General features: G+C 38.9%; 1 protein-coding gene across 1 annotated transcript in view; it reads left to right on the top strand.

Annotated features, from left to right (window-relative positions):
• Positions 1 to 13,135, top strand: part of SWAP70 (switching B cell complex subunit SWAP70) — a 79,321-nt gene that overhangs the window by 24,696 nt on the left and 41,490 nt on the right. The window contains exon 2 of the mRNA XM_060159688.1: positions 445 to 585. Within this exon, the coding sequence (XP_060015671.1) occupies positions 445 to 585 (141 nt within the window). The remainder of the gene's footprint in view (positions 1 to 444; positions 586 to 13,135) is intronic.

The following is a 13,135-nucleotide window of genomic DNA, read 5'->3' as shown; positions in this document are numbered from 1 at the left end:
AGAGAGGTTGTGGCTGGGCCCAGGTCAGCCACCTTGTCCAGAACCCCCAGCTGCAGCTGTTCAGAGCCAGGTTCTTTCTCTTACAGCTCTACTTGACGGACTGCTCTACTTAGGAGAAGTTTAATTTTAAACACATTCTCTTGCTCTTTCCCCCCTTTTTCTTTCTAATGTGGGCTAATTAATAAAAGACTACAAGGAGTCTGGTAGTCACAGATCTTGCATGGAGCCTGGCTCGTTGTAGGGCATGTAAGAGAGACTTGTTTGAAGTGGACCAGAACTGGGGAGGCAATGAGACACTATGGGTAACAGGTGGGGAGCTGGCAGCCGGCAATTTATTCTTCATCTTTCTCTCCCCAGGACAGGGAGCAGCCAGTTGTGTTCGGACAGTGAAGGTGCCGTGTGCTGGTTAGTGGATGCCTCTAAACTACCCTTTTTCTCCCTTAGGTCCTTTCCCATAACCTGTGCACAGTGCTGAAGGTTCCACATGACCCTGTTGCCCTTGAAGAGCACTTCCGGGATGATGATGAGGGGCCTGTCTCCAATCAGGGCTACATGCCGTATTTAAACAAGTTCATTTTGGAAAAGGTATGACTCTAATCTCTTCCTTCTTACAGCATTGTTCAGATTGCACATTTCAAGTGGGCCCTATAGCCCCTTGTTGGTGAGTTCACTAAGGAGTTTCGGTGTGAAGCATCACGAGATAAATCAGAAAGGAAAGAAAGAATGAGACTGACAGTGTTCCTATTTCTCTCTCTTCTCCAGTGTCTTCTAAAATTTCGTTCGATATTTTTATGACTTGGCTCTTTTTGGAAATTAAGTATTCTGTATTAATCTGTACCTGTCTTCTCTTAGGGAGCTTTTTTTTCTTTTAAATTCTGGTTCCACATGTACTGGCAATGATTGTTAAAGCATGGATATGATGGGGTAAAATGTGATGTCAATTATCTTTATAGATATCATACAGCGAAACTTTCATCCTAGACTTTTTCGGGTGCCACTTGGATGTTTCCTCTGGGATATGTTATGAGTAAAGATGCTGTAAAAAATGATTATGCGGGCTCCCCTGGTGGCGCAGTGGTTGAGAGTCCGCCTGCTGATGCAGGGGACACGGGTTCCTGCCCCGGTCCAGGAAGATCGCACATGCTGCGGAGCGGCTGGGCCCGTGAGCCATGGCCGCTGAGCCTGCGCGTCCGGAGCCTGTGCTCTGCAACGGGAGAGGCCACAACAGAGAGAGACCCGCATACTGCAAAAAAAAAAAAACAAAAAAAAAAGATTATGTGTTTGGAAGCCATATTGGTATTTTCTGCTGGGTTTGGTTTCTCCCTTGGTTTGGATAATTAAAAATTGACACATTAAAGTTTTGACTTTAATGTTCTTTTATTTTTTTTTAAAGAAAATAATCTAAATTGATGGCACATTTAATTTAAAACATTGGTGATTAAAAAATTACAAAAAGTAGCTTTGTTATTAAATAGTCAATTAATACAAATATATGAAATAAAAAGTAAAACCTCTTTACCCTTTTTAGTCTGACTCCATAGGAGTAACCACTTTTAACTGTTTGATGAATATCTTTGCTGACCTTTTTATAGACATGCAAATACACACTTATGCAATACATAGTGTTTTGTTTCTATACCAATAGGATTATGCTACATATAGTTCAACTTACTTTTTTAACTGAACAATATATTAGTGTCATCTTTCCATATCATGTACATTTAGTTTAGGTATGAAAGTAATCATATATGCTCATGAAGGGTTGGGAATTACTGCTTTTGCTTATTTATAACACCAAGCTTGAAATTTTTGGATATATGTCAAAAATGTCTTTCAAAAAGTGACAGTGATAATACTTTTAAATTAAAAATAAAACACATTAAAAAGCCTGTTTTCCAATCACCTAAATACCATAACTATTGACATATATTTTTCTGTTGACTTTTTTTGGGATTTTTATAGCTACTTATATGTATAAATTCTTTTTATAGTTAAGTGTCTTTTTTATAAAAGCAAAGTACAGTAATTAAAATTTATAATAATAATTTAAGTTACTGGTATGGAGAATGCCAAAATGTTGGTCAGCATTCTTTTTAAAAATCACATTATATGTTTTAGAAATTTTGCAGCAAAGATTGTCCAAATTACAGTGTATTCATCTAGGTAGTATTCTTTGTACCTATATCTATTATTCCATATCAGCCTGATAATACAATTTTTTGCTCTTTATTTGTGTGTGTATGTTTTATACATATACTTGGTCATGCTTTAATTAGAAACAACTGCAGAGGGAGAAACCACACCATAATGAAATGAAAGACGATCAGACTCACAAAAGCCACATATTGTGTGATCCAATTTATGTGAAATGTCCAAAGTAGGCAAACACATAGAGATATAGAATAGATTAGTGGTTGCCAGAGGCTGAGGGGAAGTGGGAATGGTGAGTGACTACTGATGGGTTTGGGATTTCTTTTTGGGGTGATGAAAATGTTCTAGAGTTACATAGTGATGATGGTTGCAAAACCTTGTGAATATACTAAAAACTGCTAAAATGCACACTTTAAGGGTGAATTTTATGGAATGTGAATTATATCATGATAAAAAAGATTCAAACAAATTATATAGAAACTGATGTGTGAGGTTTCAAAACTTCACAGTATGATGCTGTACTATTTTCTAAAGCTTTTTTGGGCTGTCTTTCTGTTTATTAATCAGGTAGCTCATTTGTGTTTATAGTTGTATTATAGGTAAATATGTCTTTTTTGGTGAAGAAATTCTTTTTATTTAGAAAAAATTCCCCCAGCTTTACTGAGATATTATTGATACCTAATATATGTAAATTGAAGGTGTACAACGTGATGATTTTTTTTAATCTAACTTTTAAAAAAATTTTATTTATTTTTGTCTGTGTTGGGTCTTTGTTGTGGTGCATGGACTTCTCTTGGCGGTGGCTTCTCTTGTTGCGGAGCACGGGTTCTAAGTGTGCGGGCTTCAGTAGTTGCGTGTGCGGGCTTCAGTAGTTGTGGCTCTCGGGCTCTAGAGCACAGGCTCGGTAGTTTTGGTGCATGGACTTAGTTGCTCCGTGGCATGTGGGATCTTCCTGGACCAGGGCTCGAACCCGTGTCCCCTGCATTGGCAGGCGGAGTCTTAACCACTGCACCACTAGGGAAGTCCCCCAACGTGATGATTTGATACATATATATATTGCAAAATGATTACCACGGTAAGGTTAGTTGTGTTATCATTGCCTCCCATAGTTACCTTTTTTTTTCCCTGTGGTTATAGCTTTTAAGATCTACTCTCTTAACAACATTCAAGTATATAGTCCTGTATTGTTAATTATTGTCACAATGCTGTGCACTAGATCCCAGATCTTATTCATCTTAAAGCTGAAAGTTTGTACCCTTTGACCAGCATCTCGCCATTTCCCCTACCCCCCAGCTCCTGACAACCACCATTCTACTCTCTTATTTCTTTGAGTTCATTGTTTTAAATAGTCTGCATTATAACTGAGAACATATAGTATTTGTTTTTCTGTATCTTAAAGAAATTCTCTTAACCATGATTAGTTACAACAGCTTCAGAATCCTTGAGTTTACCGTTTGATATTTCTGCACTAATTTAAATAAAAGGCAAGAGGTTTTGAATACAGCCATAGTGGTGAGAACATTTACACTCCATTAACAACCCCTAAGACAAGTGGTTAGGATATGGTGCATGCCCAGATCCCACAGAAGGGGTTAAAATTAGGTATATCCCTCTTTTATTCTCCCAATATCTATTTTAATCATGTTTAGGCCCTATGAACTAGAAGCAAGACAGTCAGTCTGCAGTGGACCATCAAACCCAAAGGACTCCCTTTCTCTGTGCGTCTAGGACAAACAACGGCTAGTCCCCTAATTTTTTCCCCTAAAGTATGTGTTAGCACTCTGGCATCATGGACTTTAAATAAATAAAAAATAAAGACTTATTGTCTTTCCTACTTTTAAAATACAAAAATGTGTTTTAAACAGATACTATAACCTCATCATATTTTTACTTTTCAAAAATTTCAATTTATTTAAACAAAATCAAACCAAGTTCACATAGTAAATATGTATTATGTTCAGCAAATGTTTGATGACCTGCTGTGTGCATGTGTTTAATCTTAAAAACTAAAGACAATAAGCAGAATTATGTCTGTTATTAAAATATATAGAACAGGGACTTCCCTGCTGGCGCAGTGGTTAAGAATCTGCCTGCCAATGCAGGGGACACGGGTTTGAGCCCTGGTCCGGGAAGATCCCACATGCCATGGATCAACTAAGCCCGTGCACCACAACTACTGAGCCTGCGCTCTAGAGCCCAGGAGCCATGACTACTGAAGGCCGCGTACCTAGATCCCGTGCTCCACAGCAAGAGAAGCCACCACAATGAGAAGCCTGTGCACCACAATGAAGAGTGGCCCCCACTCACCACAGCTAGAGAAAGCCTGCGCGCAGCAACGAAGACCCAATGCAGCCAAAAATAAATAAAATAAATAAATGTATATATATTAAAAAAATATATATATATATACACATATATATAAATGAAACATACTGGGGGATTCTCAGAAATCTGGAAATTGCTTTGTTTTTCAGTGCTAGAATTTGTGTGGGCTGGACTAGTAGATAGAGAAACATGGTTGAATATCTTGAAGTGCTGTACCCTGATACCACATTTTGTTCTCCTTGATGTAACTCTCTTTAAACATCTTGAATTTTAAAGTTTTAAAATGTTCTTTGTTTTAGTATTTAGGTATTTAAAAGTTTTGTAACTGGAGGAGAAAATACAGCAGTATTTAAAAAGTCCAAAATTAGCCACAAAATTTGGAGAAAAACTTTATTCACAGAGCAAGTGAGGATGTGATGAAACAGTGAGCCCTTGTTTATTATTGCTTAGCCACCTGGAGTGGAATTTTGCCTGGCCTTCAATCCAAATAAAGCAGGCAAGGTTTTTGTGGTGTGGGTTTAAATTGAGCAAAGATTAGTGCCTTGTTTTGAAACTTGGTTGAAAAAAATGCCAATAGCGACTGAAGAATGTTAACATAAAAACTTAGAGATTGTCATCAGTTATGCAATGAAAATATGAAATGATTAAACATTTGCAAGATGTGCTTTCCTGTGTGTGTGTGTGTGTGTGTGTGTGTGTAAAGTCTCATTTGATCCTCATGGTAATCCTGTGATGATGCACAACTGCAATTCTTATCCCCATTTAACTTGGGAGGAAATAGAGTGCATAAGGTTGCCTAGCTAAAAAGGGGTAGATAGATTTTGAACCTAAGCCATTTCACTTCTAGACCACTGTCCTTTTAACTATATGTACTATTGAGGAATTAATTACTCCCTTCCAGAATTAATGTTTTCCAGTTACTGGATATGTAAGGGCAGGGGTAGAATGGTTTAAAAGCCATTCTGATCATCTCAGACTATCTCAGACCTCCTTCTAGTTCTCTTACGTTCTTTCTCAAGTGTTTTAAGGTGATTTTTTCTTCTTAATTAGTATCTGGTGTTCCTCAGTGTTCATTTTGGTCATTTTCCCCCCAGGTTATTTGAGAGGTTTTCTGCCTTTGCCTAAGAGAATTACTCAGAAGGGGTTGAGACCAAGAGATAAATTATAATGAAACTTGCTTTGCAAAAAGTAATTTTTCTATTTGGTTTCTATATTTGCTTCTTCAGAGAGAATAATTCCTGTTGTTCTTCACATTGATAGAATTTATTTTCAGCTTTCCTGAGGCTTCAGATGATTAACATGTGTGTTTTTGTAGCAAATATTTTGCCTCCGCTGATTGTTAACTTTTTCTTTGCTTATTTGTTAAATTTCTTCTTTAGAAGAAATAGGATTAGAAGAATAGGATTCTGGGGACTTCCTGGGTGGCGCAGTGGTTAAGAATCCACCTGCCAATGCAGGGGACATGGGTTTGAGCCCTGGTCCGGGAAGATCCCACATGCCGCGGAGCAGCTAAGCCTGTGTGCCACAGCTACTGAGCCTGCGCTCTAGAGCCCGCGAGCCACAACTACTGAGCCTGCGCGCTTAGAACCCATGCTCCGCAGCAAGAGAAGCCACCACAATGAGAAGCCCGCACACCACAACAAACAGTAGCCTCCGCTCGCCACAACTAGAGAAAGCCTGCACAGAGCAATAAGACCTGACGCAGCCATACTAACGTACATAAATAAATAAAAGAATAGGATTCTGTGAACATCTAGGAAGAATTTTTTGTGAGCTTTCCCCCACCCCTCTTTTTTTTTGGGCAAAAAAACCACTGCGCCTGGCTTATCTGATAGTGAGTAATTGAAGAAAGTGTTATATTGTTAACTTTTTACTATTGAGCCCTAGTAGACTACATAAAAAACTAGTTCTGCCTCAGCATGTTTATGAGGCAAGCTAAGCCTTTCATGAGATTTAATAGCCTAATGGGCTTTTTGGTCCAAATCATGGTCAGTTATTTTCCCTGATTCTACACATTAAAGGTTGGTCTGGGCTATTTGATGATTAAAAACCAGTAATCCATTGGCAATAAGCCAAGTCCTAATTGGGGAATTTGCTGCTTTCTAACATAATCCTTTTGTTTGTTTGTTTTTTTGGGAAACATACACACACACACACAAAAGAAAAACACACAAAGAGAAAAATTTTTGTTCAATATAATGTCCCTTTTCTAGAGTCTAGCAGTCTCTGCTTTCTGTTTTCCTAGGCTAGACATTTTTACTTTCTTACCGGATGCTTGCTCTTCCTGTGTTATAGTTCTATAAAATGAGTTTTCAAATTTCTTTTAGTGGAATGAATATGCCTTCGCATTCAAAATGTTGTCAAATGTATGCCTAACAAGTATCATTTAATAGGAAGGGGTACTGCTCTTAAGTTTCCCAAACCATGCTTTTGTACAGTTCTTTCTTATTGTCCTATGGCCTATGTTATTTTTTTCTTTCATTGTTGCTTGAAAGTTATATAGTATTAACTTGGTACAGTGGTCAAGTTGGACTCTACATTTTGATCAGATTTGTAAAGTTACACAGGACTAAAAACTTCGGAGTGATTAAAGAGGTTCCCTGCTGAGAATATGGATGACTTTATGTCATTGAATACTTTGGCCAGCAATATAAATATAAGAGTGATGTTGTTTAAAGAAATATTGTTTTCAAAAATAGCAGCTTTACTGAGATGTAATTCATGTACCATACAGTTTAACTATTTAAAGGGTGCCATTTGGTGGTTTTTAGTATAGTCACATTTTTGTGCAACCATCACTAAAATCAGTTTTAGAAGATTTCATTACCCTCCCTCAAAAAAACTGTACCCATTAACCCTTACTCTCCTCTCGCAGCCCTAGGCAACCACTAATCTACTTTCTACCTCTATGGATTTACCTATTCTGAACTCATACAATATGACTGGAATCATAATATGTGGCCTTTTGTGTATGTCTTCTTTCACTTAGCATCATGTTTTCAAAATTCATCCATGTTGTAGTACATAACAGTACTTCATTTCTTTTTATGGCTGAATAATATTTCATTACGGATATACCATATTTTGTTTGCACATTGGGTGATGGACATTTGAGTTTTTCCCGCTTTTTGGTTATTATGAATTTACTGCTGTTAGCATGCATGTTCAAGTTTTTGTGGGGATGTATATTTTCAGTTTTCTGGTATATACCTAGGAGTGGAATTGCTGGGTCATGTGGCAACTCTGTGTTTAACCTTTTGAGAAACTGCCAAGCTGTTTTCCAAAGCAGCTGGGCATTTTACTTTTCTACCAGCAATGGCTGAGGGGTCCAATTTCTTCATATCCTCACCAACATTTTTTTTTTTTTTGCTGTACGTGGGCCTTTCACCGCTGTGGCCTCTCCCGTTGCGGAGCACAGGCTCCGGACGCGCATGCTCAGCGGCCATGGCTCACGGGCCCAGCCACTCTGTGGCATGTGGGATCCTCCCGGACCGGGGCACGAACCCGTGCGTGTCCCCTGCATCGGCAGGTGGACTCTCAACCACTGTGCCACCAGGAAAGCCCAACATTTTTTTTATTATAGGCATTCCAGTGGGTATGAATCTTACTGTGTTTTGATTTGCATCTCCATGATAATTAATGTAAAATACTGTTTTAAAGTTTTTTTTAATTGTAAAGGCAATAACAGGATATTGTTGAAATTAAGGAAAAAAAAAGGAACTTATTAAGAAAATATGTATCACCCATAACTTTAACATATATAGGCAGTTACTGTTAACATTTTATATGTGTGCTTTGAGTTTTTATTTTATTTATTCTTTTGGCTGCGCTGCACGGCTTGTGGGATCTTGGTTCCCCAACCAGGGATCGAACCCAGGCCCTTGGCAGTGAGAGCACAGAGTCCTAACCACTGGACTGCCAGGGAATTCCCAAGTTTTTGTTTTTTAAAATATTTTTTTATATATTATTTTTCAAGTTGGGATCATATTGAACACTTAACATTAATGTTGTCCCATATCATTACATTTTTTTAAAAAGACGTTGAGTATACATATGCTAACATTTATTTAGAGTCTATTGTGTATCAGGTACTAAATGTTTTAAACAGGTTTCTAATTAAGTCTTTATGTCAACTCTGTAGGTTAAGTACCATCATTACCACCATTTTAAAGATGAGACGGACCCTGGGTTAAATTGCTTGCCCAAGGTCACCCAGGTACTAAGTGGTATTCAGTGACTGTATAATAGTTTTGTACTGTGACTTTACACCCATTCCCTTTTTGGTGGACTTTTTTTTCCCACTCTTATAAATAATAGTGACTATCCTAGATAAATCTTTATCTGACTCGGATTCACTTGTTAGGATAGATTATTTGAAGTAGAATCACTGATCAAAGAGTGTGAATGCTTTCTGAGAAAAAAAATTTCTACAATTTCTAAAGCGTCAAATTGGCCAGTTTCCCTGTCTTCTGAGAACTGTCTCTGTTCCACAGCTACTTTAGTCTTGAGCTGGTTTGTATGAAATTTCTAGTTTAGAGAACATGTGAGTTTAGTTTTGTAAATACTTTTAGTGCTTTGAGTCAGAATTGAGGTCATACCTTATTCTTCATATGTATGAATTTTGGTGTGAAGTAATTATATGTTAAAAATAAGAAGGACTCTACACTTTCTTTCTGGGAAATTATCCTCCATTTGGACACCTTGAAACCACTAGCAGCCATATTATTATTAAATGTGAGACTATTGATTTAATATGTGTGATACAAACTGGAATTTTGGAGCACAGTTTGTAATTGTAGATGAAATGGAGTATGGAATCATAGGTTTCTAGACCTTTTGTAGTTAGAACAGACCTAGAGACCATTTCAATTTATGGATTTATTTTCATTGAGGTAATATTGAATATTGAATCCATACCTTTCAATGCCTTGCTGTTGTTTTAAGCATCTTTATCATGGCACACAGGGCCACGTTCAATTTGGCCTCTGCAACCTCTCTAGCCTCCTCTTCTTCCTCTCTCCTCCCTTCTTGTTCACTTCAGTCCAGCCACCTTGACCTTCCTCAGATTACTAAGACCCTTCCTGCCACAGAGTCTTCAGACATGCTGCTTCCTCTGCTGTAAAGTTTCCTCCACCCGTAATGTGGAGGTCTTGTCTTGATTGTCACTTCCTCAGGGAGGTTTCTCCAGGTAGCACCCCACCCATTCTAGACCTAACCAGCTTTCCTGTAATGTATGCTTGCAACGTTTTGTGCTTTTCCTTTTTGCCACAGTTTTCACCACATAAGTGGTTGTGTTATTGCTGTATAGTTTGATATCTTATTACCCCCCTGGAGTGTAAGTTCTGGGATGGCAAGGACTGATTCATCCATGTCCCACACTGTTGATTGTTTCCTTTGTGTGCAGGAGTTTTTATGTTTGATGTAGTTTTGTCTGTTTTGCTTTTGTTGCCTGTGCTTTTAGAATCATACCCAAGAAATCATTGCCCATTCCAATGTCATGAAGCTTTTCCCCTATATTTTCTTCTTGGAGTTTTATCCTTTTAAGGTCTTACATTTAGATCTTTACTCTGTTTTGGACTTAATTTCTGAACATGGTGTAAGTTAAGGGTCCATCTTCCTTCTATTGCATGTGGATATTCAGTTTTACCAATACCACTTGTTGAAGAGATGGTCCTTTCCTCATTGTGTGGTCTTGGCACCCTTCTTAAAGCTCACTTGACAGTATACATTAGGGTTTATTTCTGGGCTCTCTATTCTGTTTTATTGGTCTATATGTCTGTTTTTATGCCAGTACCATACTGTTTTTTGTTTTGTTTTTTTGGCTGTGCCGCATGGCTTGTGGGATCTTAGTTCCCCGACCAGGGATCAAACCCATGCCTCCTGCAGTGGAAGCATGGAGTCCTAACCACTGGACTACCAGGGAATTCCCCAGTACCATACTGTTTTGATTACCTATTAGCTTTGTAATAGGTTTTGAAATCAAGAAGTGTAAGGCCTCCAACTTTGTTCTTCTCAAGATTTTTTTTTTCTTTTTTTTTCTTTTTTTGTGGTACACGGGGCTCTTACTGTTGTGGCCTCTCCTGTTGCGAAGCACGGGCTCCGGACGCGCAGGCTCAGCGGCCATGGCTCACAGGCCTAGCCGCTCTGCGGCATGTGGGATCTTCCCGGACTGGGGCACGAACCCGTGTCCCCTGCATTGGCAGGCGGACTCTCAACCACTGCGCCACCAGGGAAGCCCATGTTTTTTGTTTTTTAAATTTTTTGGCTGTGCCGCAGGGCATATGGAATCATAGTTCCCCAACCAGGGATCGATCCCACACCCCCTGCATTGGAAGCACGGAGTCTTAACTGCTGGACTGCCAGGGAAGTCCCATCTCAAGATTGTTTTGACTATCATGGACCTTTGAGATTCCATATGAATTTTAGGATGATGTTTTTTGTTTCTGCAAAAAAAAAAAAAAATGCCTTTGAGATTTTGACAGGGATTGTGTTGAATCTGTAAATTGCCTTGGATAGTATAGACATTTTAATAATTTAAGTCTTCCAGTCCATGAGCATAGAGTGTTTTTCTATTTATTTGTGTCGTCTTTAATTTCTTTGAGTAATGTTTTGTAGTTTTCAATGTACAAGTCTTTTGCCTCCTTGGTTAAGTTTATTCCTGAGTATTTTATTCATTTTGATGCTACTGCAAATGGGATTGTTTTCTTAATTTTCTTTTCTGATTGTCATTGTTAGTGTATAGAAACACAACTGATTTTTGAGGGTTGATTTTGTATCCTGGAAGTTTGCTGAATTGGTTTATTAGTTTTAATAAACCAGTTGTTGGGTGGAATCTCGAGAGTTTTCTACATAAGAAAAAGCATTTGGGGCTTCCCTGGTGGCGCAGTGGTTGAGAGTCCGCCTGCCGATGCAGGGGACGCAGGTTCGTGCCCTGGTCTGGGAAGACCCCACATGCTGCGGAACGGCTGGGCCTGTGAGCCATGGCCGCTGAGCCTGCGCGTCTGGAGCCTGTGCTCCGCAACGGGAGAGGCCACAACAGTGAGAGGCCTGCGTACCGCAAAAAAAAAAAAAAGAAAAGAAAAAGAAAGAGAAAAAGAAAAAGCATTTTATCTGCAAACAGAGATAATTTTGCTTTTTTCTTTCCAATTTGGATGCCTTTTATTTCTTTTTCTTGCCTAATCTCTCTGGCTGAGTCTTTCTGAACTGTGTTGAATAGAAGTGGTCAGAGTGGGCATCCTTGTCTTGTTCCTCATCTCTTCTCTAAGAGAAGAGAAAAGCTTTCAGTTTTTCATCTTTGAGTTTGATGTTAGTTGTGGACTTTTCATATATGATCTGATGTTTTCTTTTCTTAAAGGTGTAAATGCCATCGTTTGATATACTTCTACCTTTGATCATGATTAAACTAAAGAATAGTAGATTAGAATATAGAGAAGTAATAAGCCAAACAGACAATTTATTAAAATTAAATAAGACACAGAGAACTTGCACCGAAAAGCCACTATTTATTTCCTGCGAAAACTAATTTATGGAGAATCTGCTTGGTTTCTGATCCCACTGCAGTCTGACTTATATCCAGACTTCTCGGCTATCTTGAAGGTAACTAACTAGTGACCACTGAATTGCAAAACCAGTAGTCTTTTCTTAAATGACTCCTCCTTAATTTCTCTGTAGCATTTGGCACTGCAGTAGCCCCTTCTTATCCTTAGTTTCTCTTTCCATGGTTTCAGTTACCTGTCAAGCGTGGTCTGACAATATTAAATAGAAAATTCCAGAAATAAAGAATTCATAAATTTTAAATTGTACGCTGTCCTGAGTATCGTGATGAAACTTTGTGCCTTTCTGCCCTGTCCTGCCTAGGACACCAGGACATGAATTGTCCCTTTGTCCAGTGTATCCCACCCATTAGTCACTTAATAGCTATCTGAGTTATAAGATCAACTGTTGGGGTATTGCAGTCCTTGTGTTCAAGTAACTCTTTTTTTTTTTGGTTGCGCTGCGAGCTTGCAGGATTTTAGTTCCCCAACCAGGGATTGAATCGGGGCCACAGCAGTGAAAGCGCCAAGTCCTAACCACTGGACTGCTAGGGAATTCCCAATTAACTCTTATTTTACTTAAAAATGGCCCCAAAGCACAAGAGTGGTGATGCTGGCAATTCAGATAGCCAAAGAGAAGCTTTAAAGTGCTTCCTTTAAGTGAAAAGGTGAAACTTCTATACTTAATAAGGAAAAAAAAACAACTGTATGCTGAGTTGGCTAATATCTGTGGTAAGACCGAATCTTCTATCCGTGAAATTGTGAGGAAGGAAAAAGAAATTCTGCTAGTTTTCTTATTGCACCTCAAACTGCAAAAGTTATGGCCAAGTACATGATAAGTGCTTAAAGATGGAAAAGGCATTAAATTTGTACAGTAAGAGACTTCCCTGTTGGTACAGTGGTTAAGAATCTGCCTGCCAGTGCAGGGGACATGGGTTCGATCCCTGGTCTGGGAAGCTCCCACGTGCCGTGGAGCAACTAAGCCCTTGTGCCACAACTACTGAGCCCACGTGCCACAACTACTGAAGCCCACGCGCCTAGAGTCCATGCTCCACAACAAGAGAAGCCACCACAATGAGAAGCCCGAGCACCGCAACAAAGAGTAGCCCCCGCTTGCTGCAACTAGA

The sequence above is a fragment of the Lagenorhynchus albirostris genome, chromosome 9 (genome assembly GCF_949774975.1).
Source record: "Lagenorhynchus albirostris chromosome 9, mLagAlb1.1, whole genome shotgun sequence".
Lineage (NCBI taxonomy): Eukaryota > Metazoa > Chordata > Mammalia > Artiodactyla > Delphinidae > Lagenorhynchus > Lagenorhynchus albirostris.
This window is presented reverse-complemented; position numbering and strand designations above follow the sequence as displayed.